General features: G+C 38.2%; 1 protein-coding gene across 1 annotated transcript in view; it reads right to left on the bottom strand.

Moving 5' to 3' along the window:
• Window positions 1-12,684, bottom strand: part of LOC146002607 (midasin) — a 586,494-nt gene that overhangs the window by 81,998 nt on the left and 491,812 nt on the right. The window contains exons 39-40 of the mRNA XM_083140572.1: window positions 4,642-4,847; window positions 3,041-3,249 (exon numbers count right to left, since the gene is read on the bottom strand). Of these exons, the coding sequence (XP_082996698.1) occupies window positions 3,041-3,249; window positions 4,642-4,847 (415 nt within the window). The remainder of the gene's footprint in view (window positions 1-3,040; window positions 3,250-4,641; window positions 4,848-12,684) is intronic.

Raw genomic sequence — 12,684 nt, 5'->3', positions numbered from 1 at the left:
AGCTAGATGTGATATACTTGGATATTTCAAAAGCCTTTGACAAAATAAACCATGCTCTTCTTATTCACAAATTACAAACTAGATTTAACATACATGGCAAATTTCTCTCCTTAATCCAGGATTATTTACACTCACGGACACAGCGTGTCACCCTTTCAGGCGCCTCTTCTGATTTTCTTCCTGTCCTGTCTGGGGTACCACAAGGGAGCGTCTTGGGCCCTCTCTTGTTCATCCTATACATGGACGATCTCCCTCAAAGACTTTCCTCATTTCCTGTCAATTTACTCATGTTTGCTGACGACTGTAAACTTTTCAAAGAAATCTCAACCACGCAAGATGCTGTGATTCTCCAGAATGCTCTTTCCGAACTTGTCACATGGTGTAACCAGTGGAATCTACAACTTAACCCGCAGAAATGTTCCTCCCTCACAGTCTCTTTAAAAAAGAAAAAAATACATTCTCATTATGTTCTTGATAACAATTATATTACTACAGTTGCGACCCAAAAAGATCTAGGTGTTATCATAGATGAAAAGCTGAACTTTAAGGAACACATCGCAGCTACAACTAAAAGTGCAATGCGCCTCTTAGGCCTCCTGTACAGATTCACTGAAATTGATACTCCAACTTCTCTTAGCCTGTTTTTCAAGTCATTCATTTCTCCGATTCTCAAATACTGTTCTCCAGTCTGGGCCATGGCTTCCAATACAAATCTTTCTAGCATGGATTCCGTCCTCAGCTTCTTTACCGCCATTGTTCGTCATAGAATTCCTTCTTTGCGGCATCTTCAGAAACCTGACATCCTGACTACTTTGAACATTCAGTTACTGCAGACCCGACGCGATATGGCCGATATGAATTTTTTCTATAAAATCATCAACGGGAAATTAAGATCTGAATCTCTTCTTACAGAATTCAACTTCAGAGTTCCCTCTCGATCGACCCGAAACACTGAATTGTTCCACACCTCCACAGCTAGGCTTTCTCTTATACAGCGCGCTCTATTCCACAGGCTGCCCCAGTTCTACAATAATTTACCCATAAACATAGACATTTTTGCCCCTGAAAGCGTTTTCCGATCTTCCCTAAAAATGAATATGTAAATCTTTGATTGTTTCCTTGTTTATGCCTTATGTTTATATTTAACTTTTCTTGTTTTTACCTTAAACCATCTTGACTTGTTCTTGTTATTTGTTAGAGTTTTCAGTGTAAAATGGCCTTAAAAGTGCTGTATCTGAAACTTTGAATGAATAAATAAATAAATAAATAAATAAATAAATAAATAATAAATAAATGGTTTTGATAGAAGTTGAAAAAATCGTGGGAAATACATGATTTAATGTGGATGTCTGTATTGTTCCATGTATAACAAGCATTATAGTTTTCTCTTGAATGAAATGTTGGAAAACTTGCATGTTCTATGTACTCAAAAACTGCCTAGAAAATACAAGAATGTTCGATTTCATGGAATTTTTTGTTGGTTTAGGACATTTTTTAAACAAAAATTGCTAAAACGCCAAAATTTGCATTTTATGCCAAATTCGCATTATTTCGATATTTGGAACGGACGAAAAATGTGTCCAGATATCACTGCACATTCATAAACACAACTTCGCAGCAATTATCATTTTCCATGGTTTTCGCATTTAAAAAAAAATCAATGTCCCTACTAATTGGAAATAACTTTCTGGGCACCCCTCGTATAAATCAGTAGATTGAAAGTGAAAATTTAGCAGGGCTGGCAGAGAAAAGTCAATTCTTGAAGAAAGCCATTTGCTTTTATGATTGAATCATTCGAGTAAATATGATATTAAAATATTTACGTATTTATTATTAGTATTTAATTTCATAATATTGGATTAATGACCATCTCTCACGAGTTTAAACAGACAGAACAGAGAGTGGCGTTAATTTCATTGCAATACCAGTGTTGCAGTAAATTTGAGGTTGGGAGCATGTATTTGCCAATTATAACGTTCACCAGTGCAGATTTATGTTTCACTTTTTCGTGATAGTATTCAATATATATATATATATCCCGTTTTGTTGAATTCTTCTCGATAACTAAGAATAGTGCAATGTCATTGTAAACGTATGTTAACTTGTGCGAAACCAGAAGAGAAATAAAATTCCAGCAGCATATTTTAAGTCTAAAGCTCTTCTTGTTTATGCATGCAATTTTTGTTGGATGTTGCAGTCCGAAGACATCCAACAAAAATCAATTCCATAAGAGTGCCAAGCATGCAATTTCTGTTGCATGTTGTAGTGAGATACTTTGTTGGGTGGCAATATTTGACAAAAATCGTATGTATCAATGGAGCCTATTTGTTTCCATGTTCCTTCAGTTTGTCCAACAAAATGCCTTACTACGATGTCCGACAACTATCGGACGTTGCCACCCGCTCCCATCCCCTCCATCTGTTGACAGTTCTGTCCCCTTACTACTCCCATACGGACAAGAAAAAATGACAATTCAATGCATTTTCCACGTAATATTTAGAGGCTTAACACATTTTCCTGCCCCTCCTGAAATATTTCTCTCTCTCTCTCTCTCTCTCCCCCTCCTCCTGCCATCACTGGTTTCTGGTGCCTTTAGTTGTGTTGCGCATAAAAGGGACCTAACAGTTGAGGCCGAAACTTAGCAACAAGATTTCCTGTTCCCGTGCAGAGTTCCATAACAATATTTATATATAAAAAAGCCAATCAAGACAAAATTCCCTGACATTTCCCTGACTTTTTTTGACACCTCAAATTCCCTGTCTTTTCCCGGTTTTCCAGGTTTGTCGCCACCCTGTTTCTGTTTCTGAAGAAGGGCCCAATTGATTTGCAAATTAGATCTACCTATCTATTTAGCCTCTTTTTCCCCTGCTAACACCCTTTTCTATCTTTCTCGCACACGTATATGCACTCACACACACATCTCTACTGAGACTTGTAACACAAATTATTTTTAAAACAAAATATTTCCTAGTGGTATATCCCCAATTTATATTAACAATTTCTGTAAATAATAACTTTGAAATAAACTTGTTTCACATACCTAGAAATGTCTCCATTCCTTGGATTCATGGTGAAGAATAACCTGAAATTTGGATGTGGTTTAATGGTAACCATTCCCTGCTCGCCCATTCCACGTTCTCCAATGCTTAAAACTCCACCAGGTTCCAGCAATGCATTCAGCCTATCTAGTACTGCGGGGCTACAGAAGTTCACATTATCAACGAGTAGCCAACATCCATCTTGTAAACACTGAAAGCATAACAGCAACATGATAATTTTTGGCAAATGTTTAAAATTTTTTGAAGTACCTATCTTGCACATAAAAAAAATTAAAGTCAATTAGTAGAATTGTTAGATACTTTTCTCCTATATTTTGTTTTATTTAAAATAATTTGTACTCATTTATGAATATCAGAGAGGATAATATTTATTCTTTTTTGCCACAAAAGGAATTTTATAGATGCCAGTAATGAGTTTCAGAGCCACTTTCATGGCCAAGCGATTGATTCTCAATGTTTCCATCAAAAGTTCTGGCCATTCTTCTGCAAGTGTATCTCCAACAATTTCATCGGATCATCATTCATTCTTCTGTTGTAAATTGTCATAAGTGGCATAAAAGCAATTCAAAACAAGCAAAAAACAAATACCATGATATCAAAACTGGTCTTCTTCCCAATATTAAATGAAGAAATGTTGATAACTATCAAACAAATCAAATATGTAAGCATTACTGAGAATGATGGAATATAATTTCTCGGGTTTTACTTCTAAAGGTAATCTAATTTGGTAAAAAAAAATTATCAGTCAAAGATATTTATTGATGATTAGAGCTGAACTGATACCACATTCTTGGTATTTTAAAGTACTGGTTTGATTTTAATTATCAAACACTTTTCCTGGAGACTACATTAACCGAAGTACATAGTGGTATGTATATTCTACTTCAAAATCAGGGAGAAAAAATGATTTTGTGTTTAAATGCCAGCTGTTTTAATATCATTATTGTGCAGAAAGTGAATTTAAGAATACTTTAAAACGAAAATTCTGATAAATTGGCATGACAACATGATAGGATATTTCGACAGTTATAAGTATTAAAAAAATGAAATTGTTAGTATCTACTGGATCAAATTATTATTGAGTGAACTTACTAATAGTTCATGGATTTCTTACACACAAGATCCAATGTTGAAGGTATGAACAAGAAAAGGAGCTGGTAGGCCTTCACTTGTTTCAGCAATGATAAAATGAAGCAATACAAAGTGAGAATTTAAAGTCGAGGAAGTACATCAAGAAAAAACACTGTTATTTGTTATTTACCTAAACACACGCATTAGCAAAGCACATTTCTAGCATTGGCCATTAATAATGACTTAAGTCGCATGCCCAAGATTTTCGAAAAGGAGGGAGAGAATTGAATGTAGGGTGCGGGGGGGGGGGGTTGTCTTCTTTTCTTGTCATATTTTCTAGCACTTGACATTCTTTTCTTTTTAAGGAATGCCAGACCAAAGGGAGTATGACCTCCAGGACCCCATTCCCCGGCATACCAATGAATGAAAAACAAACAAAACAATGAACAAGGCCAAATATAAGATAGTATGCAAATAATAATAATAATAAATAAAGAAAACGATATTTTACCTTTACTAGAACACTGTCAACCCATTCAAATTTTCCACCAGCATTCAAACTCTTCTCTCTAATTAAATCCTTTTCAAGATCATCCAGCCTACGTATCAGATCTGGTTCACATGATCCAGCTTCCTGTAAAGGTTGCAACAACTTCTTCAAACAGCTCAACCTCTCTCTAAACACATCCATTTCAGCAGATAATGTCTGTGGGCCAACTGAAAATAGAACATTGTTTCCATCAATAATGACAGGATGTCTTTCTCCACCATAATATTACTCACAAACCACATTACTTTTAAAGTCCGAATTATAAGTGTTTTAAAGCAAGTAAATAACGCCACGTTTATTGATGAAACTAATTTAATTATGTCTGAACAATTTTGTTGCATTGCGGGTTTGATGCAAGTGTGAAAAGAACACGTTGAAATACAAAATGAAACGTAGCCAGGCAGTGTTTCTGTGACCCTACGTGCGGAACTGAAAAAATATCACAGGTGATCCTAGGCCCCGACAGTCGGAAGAGTTCATTGGAAAGATACCGAGAAGGGTGTAAAAATTTCATATTATGCTTACATTACGAAGTGGAAATCGTGAATGTACAAAATAATTATTTACACCATATTTCACAGGATAATCGTCGTTGATATTCCTTTCTATTTGACTATTATGTGAAGCGCTTTTTTTTTTAAAAAAAAATTGTGCAGCTATTACCGGTACTTAAAAAAAAATATTTATTACTAAACTGTCTTTGATGTTAATCTTCTGTGTTCGAAGATTCTGCGCCGCTATCGTAGATTGAGTTGGTTTATTTTACTTCGCTTTTCTGCCACTTTTGGCTAATCGCGAAGATGAGGTGATGAAATTGATGAAGGGACACTCATACCCAGGTCTGGATTTGAACCCGGGACCTCTGGCGTCGTAGCGCAGAGTGCTAGCCGCTATCGTTGGTTTCGTTACATGATGTGCCGATTATGCGATGAAATACGGCATGTGTGTACGAGTATGTGCGCGAGACGAGTAGTGTTCCTCATTCCTATAGTCTACACCTAGCCTCATGCGACTTTCTTCTTTTCCCCAATTTGAAGAAATTCCTTCACAGGAGGCATTTCCCTCATCAGAAGCAGCAGTGAAGGCTGCGGGGGCGATTCTGAACGAACTTATCAAACAGCAGCTTTTAGACTGGCAAAAACGCCGAGAAGCCACTATTCTGCCGTTTCGAGTAAGAAACGGATCGGTCTTTGTCGATGCTCCCGTCAGTGACGTCAGGAACAAATGACTGGAGACATTTTAAGGGGGGAAGGGGCAGTCACATTTAATACTAAGTAGCATACGCTAAAACGGCGTTTTATTCATCGAGTTTGTTTCGCTTGAGGGAGGATCCACCCTTGCAGCCTCAGGCGCTGTCACTGGTTCCCGTTGTCAATGAAAGTTATGTGCGCTTCTAGATAGTGAACAACAAATGTCGTAAACTGACTTTAATTACACGTACATAAAGTCCGACAGCCGAAAAAAATATCAGAAGCAACCGTGAATTAACTAACTAACTCTCTAGCCTTCTTAAACCCGAAGGTTTATTGCTGCAGCAACACAAGCCTTCCATCTGTCCACATCCTGGGCAAGATCAATCCAATCTTTTCCATCCTTACCGACTTCCTTTGGGTCCATCTCAACGTTCTCTCTCCATCTTCGTCTTGGCCTTGCCACTGGTCTCTTACCATCAGGTTTTCCAACAAGAATCCTGTAAACTCCTTTCCTCTCCCATTCGTGCTCATGGCCTGCCCACCTAAGTCCTCTTGATTTAATTTTTTAATAATATCTGGACCTGAATGGCCGGTTAAATATGTACAAGATACAATGATGTTTATCACGGCTTCGTACAACATCAACGAACAAAACATTATTATAATGTCCTTCAGCTTGATGTTGTCTACACTCCATTAAAGTTTGTCGGTGTTGTACGGCGATACCCTGTATAGATAAGTTCAATCTAGATTAGGGAGACTGGAGTGAGTTTTGCCTGTAAACTCTTGACAATCTTCTTACACAGTTAAGCTCCATTATGGTAGACGCTTGGAATGAACTATTCCCTTGTCCTCAAACATGATTGGGTTCTTTTTTCTATTTTGAAGGGGTGAAAGAGAGAATTTTACTCTTTGACATCCTCTTTTTTTTCGTTAGCTCTTTCACTTCGTCCACATTGACCAACCTACAGAACACCTCGAGGGAAATCTTCCTAAGGACAGAAGTCGAAGTGATCAAGAGGGGGGGGGGGGGGGTAGAGAGAGGCAAACACGTCCGAAGTCCCAGCGGACGTTCGACACAAGAATCACAGCTGAGAATCTATCCCAGGCCATCAGAGTCAAATATTCAACACCCTCGCCGCCGGAGAGTCAACGAAGAGAAGGACGAACTGACCTCAGGTTTTACATTTTCCCGCGCAAAAGTGTGCGTCTTGGGGCTCTCGCGGGCTTGAAAGGGTACTCTGAAATCTTCCGACGCTGCCACTACCTGCTCGAAGACAATGTCACAAACAAAATAAGCGATGCGAGTGCACTCCGTAGAATCCATTACGGCCGCTGAAAACAAGTCCGCGAGAATGACACACTGGATAACGTAAAGAGAGAGAAAGTAAAAATGCCCATTTCTGTCGACAGGAAGGAAGGAAACAACAAGAAAGGGAGTATCGGTAATACCGGACCAAAAGAAACAAAGAAAATTGCAGATAATTTGACCAATTAGATATTTCTATAAACAGCCTTTAACTTGAAGTGAAATCTGCCATTTTTAGATAGTAGATTTAGATTAAATAATCTTATTGAATACAAAAGCACAATATATTATGCAGTATATTATTAGAATAATTAAATCAAGAAGTATACCCGTAGCAACCACATCAATACTTGAAGCCCCCTGCAATCTTAATAATTTATGTCGCTGGTCGTCAGTTATTTTATAACATTCTCGTCCACTTCTTTTACACTTTCTCACACACAGTAACTTTAACTCTTTGGCTGCAATTTTCTTCTTTCTCTTGATACTGACATACTCCTTCCTAGCATCTCTCTTCAATTTTGCATCAATTTGTTCATTACTTTTGCTTACTTCTACCACAATCTTCACTGGCTTGTCTCAATGTCCTTTACAAGAACTTTTTCTTCCAACTCTTTTTTCGGTCATTAATTTCGTATTTTCCATGAAGTGTTCACAACAAATCTATTACTATTTAAAGCATAAGCACTAACACAAAAATTTCAAGACACATAGTGGTTCGGGTTATACATTAAACTGTAGGCCCAGTCTCGATTAATCCACCTGTGCCTGATGTGGACTTAAAAACCCAACACACATTTTAAGTTATTTATAATTTCCAAGATTGTTTGCAGATACGTCACTTCCGAGATTCATTTTACACCATCAAAAGGGCGTTTGGTCTCACGAAATGACGTATCTCTACTTACGTCAGTTCGTGGGACTGTAGATATTTAAAAATTACAGTTACGCCAGAAACAAATTCCTTGTAACTCAGATTCTGTTTGGAATACAGGTACGCCACTTCCAGGGGTGGCATCTATTTTAATTCCTATTGAATTAAAATTGTAATAAGAAAACGTAGTATGTCTTTAATAGAGAAGTTACTTTACAGCTGTTGTAGTGTCCGAGGTATTGATAGTTGACACAGACTAACAAGACAGCAATTTTTCAGTTTTCATGATTAGTGTCCTAAAACTGATTTTCAGTCGCCATTTTCCAGACTTAATTTTTCGGAGATTTTTGATATGATGGGCTCTAGGGTGTAAGACATGGTAAGTGGCATTGTGGTCATTTCTGAGTTCATTAAGAAAAAAGGTTATTAGAAGCTATACTGTAGATAAATTGTTTTCGTGTTGTGTTTACCAATTTCAGAAGGCTTCACCGAGTCCAATGCAAATTGTATGACATGGCAATTTCGGTCGAAAATTGAAGGATGGCACATTTTACTTTTTAACTAAAACATTAACAAAATGTCACTTACCATGTTTTAAACCCGAACCCTTCATATATTAGTCTGATGACAAAATGTCACGCACGCACGCGCACGCGCGCGCGCGCACACACACACACACACACACACACACACACCAAGTCCTTTGCTAATAATGTGTTTCTTTTAACCTACTTTGTATAAAATGAAGTGTACTGGAAGTGGAAATACTGTTGTTTAACGAGGCAGAAAATCGTCATGGAGCTGGGAGTGTGCACACATGCCATGAAGACATATGGGGTGCTGTGATTAGCATCACGCCCGGCCGCCTTTCCCACCAGGTACCCATTGATACGAGACTGGGTGGACCTCAGAGCCGCGCAGAAACAGGGAAATGACTGGAAAATTTCCTGGTCCAGATCACCTGCTCCGCATGGTAGTCAGATGCCATACCAACTGGATGAAAAAAAAAATCGATCGAATTACCAAAAATATGAAATTGCACGAGATCTGGGGAAACATGTATCAAATCTTGCGTGTTCACAACAACTAGAGTGAGTTCTTTTTTTTTTCATTTGTTTTCCCCCCAGGGCTGTATCCTACTCCTGGATAAATGAAGGGAAGAGTTCGGCGCAATTCGCACAACATAATCCCGGAATTACCAGGGTCACAAATAGCTCGACACCGACTGCAGGGCGCAAGATGCACGCAGGGCCTTTATTAGCAGAAGAGCCAACTAAAAAATGCACGCTGTTAAACGAGCCACGTTACTCCCACGCTCCTAACGGCGTACAAGCAGCAGGTCGATGACGTCGCATGGCGGCTGCAATTTTTGTGTCAAGGGGAAAGCTGCGTGATGTAATTTTAGAAACAAGGAAAAATGGGAACTGGATAATGGTGTTGCGCCTCGCACACATTAAAAAAATAGCATTGCTCTCAACAGAGTAAGAGGGAACAATATTCTGAAACTTTTTCTTTGTTCCGAAACATTCCTGTCTCGATATATTTGCCATTAGAAGGTGATTACTCTAGCAAGAAAGGAAAATTCAAATGCAGTGTTTGCAAATATTTCCAACAACTTTCAAAATGTATTTTGTGTAAATAATTCCTTATGTTGTATTTTTCAGAAAATTTCATTTAAAAATATTTTGCCCGATCCTAACCACTGGAGCAACATTTTATTGCGCGTTTAACTACCCACAGCGTATTAACTCCACCTTATGCTCAGACAGGCAAGTTGGAATTGAATCTATGGTTTAAGGTGTAATCAAATCACTGTACATTGTACAGAGTATCAGACCGGCGACCCCTTGAATTCAAGGCGAGTATTATCAGTACGCCATTGGGAAGGTGCTGCATATTGCATCACTCATTAATTAAATTCCCGTTTACCTCCTGGTGCCAAGAATTTCTTCATAAACCCTGAAATTCGAGAAATTTCTGGGCACTAAGCACTCAGCAAAAAAGTAATTTCAGCTCTCCGCACGTTAGATAAACTGCATCTAGACATTATCATTAGTAACAGGACAGGGTGAAATTAAAAATGAAGTTATGTACAGTCGGTTACAAAGATGATAATACGCAAATTGTCTGTAGCCATATTCATCAACTTTACGCAATGAGAGGGTCATTACCAGTTCAAGTTATTTATGCTAATTGATTGATTGCAATATGTGACAAGCATTTTCGGAGTATAATATAAATTTTCAGTTCATCCCTCTGTGATAGTGCAAATTAATAAATTAATATCGCGTAAGGTACCGGTATCTCAGCAGTTGCTAAGTCTCAAAAAAATGCAGCCCGTTTGTAAATGTAAAGTCGTCAGCATATTTTTATTGGATTTAAAGCATCTTCGCAGATACGTGAACATCCCTTGAAGTGTCGAAATACAGACAGAACGTGTATCATGCAGGATATTCAACCCCCAACATCAAAATATCGTAAATAAGTAAGAGAAAATACTAAAATTTAGCATCAGTCGATGCGGTTGGCTTATTTGTGAATGCCTACACTACATCACATGTCTATATGTAAGATACTTATTCGTAGGACTCAAATTTTTACGTAAATATATATATATATTTCTTCATTCGATTGTAACCTCTTAATTCAGTTACAGATCTGGACATGGTACATGCTGAGCAAATACCAAATTCTATTCAATATAAATACACAGCTCTCCGCAATTATTTCATAAAGATTTCCGTATGCATAAAACGGATAATTTATGTAAAATCTTCAGCAAAAACTTTTTCATTGATATGCATGGAACAACCGCAGTTTTACGAATTGATGCTAATATTTGAGGGAATGGCCTTCGAGTAGACAATTCTCAGTTGTTACAAGGTTCGTTTGGATAGGGAGTGCCAAGATGTCTACTGCCCGTAGATGTAAGAAATTCGGGGAATTAAACGATGAGCTTGCGTGTACCGAGGCATCATTTTGAACAGCTGCAACATGGTCCCGGGACACCGATTTCAAGGTCAGTCCCGCACCGTGGCCTAAGGCATCGTGCTTTGGACTCCGGCTACGGAACGTGCTTAGGTTAGTTTCTCCTGGTGGAAGAGTAACAACTTTTCTCCTGAGATTCCGACCTGTGTTGTGTATGGGACCGGTGGCCATTCACCATCGTGAGGAAATTGGGGAGCTACGAATGAGAAACCTACAACGACTAGGGGTCCGTCGTGCTGACTACACGTCACCCCATAATTGGTTGGATGATCTCCCACCACGGCAGGTGGGAGTGATGCTGGCAGTCGCTGTTGCGCCACGGGGGTTATTATTACTAGAACTGGTAATTGGGAAGGTGATGCCAAGAAAACCTTTGTAAATTGTTGCACATAACTGTGCACACACCTCTCTCACCTAAGCAAGCTATAACAGGGTGTCTACAAATCAAACTTTTTTGACTTTTCATGACTTTTTCTTGACCTCTCTTTCCTTTTTCATGACTTTCCCCCATTTCCTTAACATGTATTTAATCACCCCCCTGCTTAAGTATAGTTGGCAATTAAGAAAATATGTGTTTTCATTCAATGAAAAAAACCCTACCACAAGGCTGGTTAAGATAAAAACTGAAGCTGTACTTTAAGAAGAGAATTAGACTGGCTTTAATGCTTCAGACTTCATCCTGGAATGTGGAATGGCCACATTACTTTATTTAAAATTTTTAAAAATCTTCATGCACATAAGAATGTAAATCTTAAGAAACAAAGCGAAAAAATCTTAACCACACCTCCCAGTATTACATTTCCAAATATTAAATTTTATCAAATCCAAGAACAGGTATATAACAATGTAAATTCACTATACTGTGTGTATATATATATATATATATATATATATATATATATATATATATATATATAAGAAAAAACCTTGACCGCAAGCATAATTTTTTTGGGCTGGTAGACACCTTGTATAATAATAACATCTGGTTTGATGTAATCTGCTATGGTAGAAAATGTCAGATGCAAACAAATATCGAAGTGACAACACATATAATACGTGATATTGAACTTATAATGGCGATGTGCAGCATAATGCTCTAATTGGCAGAGAATAAGAGTGAGTGTTTACACGTTATGAACTTGATAATTATCAGACTGGCGAAATAATTTTTCAATCAATATTCTGAGGAATAGGGAGAAGGAATTGTACACACAACTATCTGAAGTTTATCCTGGGAAACCTGCAATTATGCTTTGTCTTTTCACAGATGACGTAAACAAAGTTCCAGCCGCATAATTCTTACGTGGACAGTCCCAGCCTAATCTCGTGCACCATCACGCCTGCTGGACACACTGTGATAACCAGTGTACCACGATTAGCGGAGCTTTTGGCGCATCTGACAACGTGCGATAAAAATTCGTGGTGCATAAAAGCGCCCGTCTCCTTCAGGGTGTTGAACAACATTTTATGGCTGCGGGATTTGAGGAAACCGCGGTACAGAAATAGCGTGTCCGGTGTGCATAAAAGCCCGCCCTCCAGAACGTGAGATAAATGCAGCTCGACGACGGGCGATAACTGTCACTTGCATAAAGGTGGTGCAAGAGTGTGGAAAATGGGTCTCTCAACTTCTCAGAAAATCG

The sequence above is a fragment of the Lepisma saccharinum genome, chromosome 18, assembly GCF_977018435.1.
Source record: "Lepisma saccharinum chromosome 18, izLepSacc3.1, whole genome shotgun sequence".
Classification (NCBI taxonomy): Eukaryota; Metazoa; Arthropoda; class Insecta; order Zygentoma; family Lepismatidae; genus Lepisma; species Lepisma saccharinum.
This window is presented reverse-complemented; position numbering and strand designations above follow the sequence as displayed.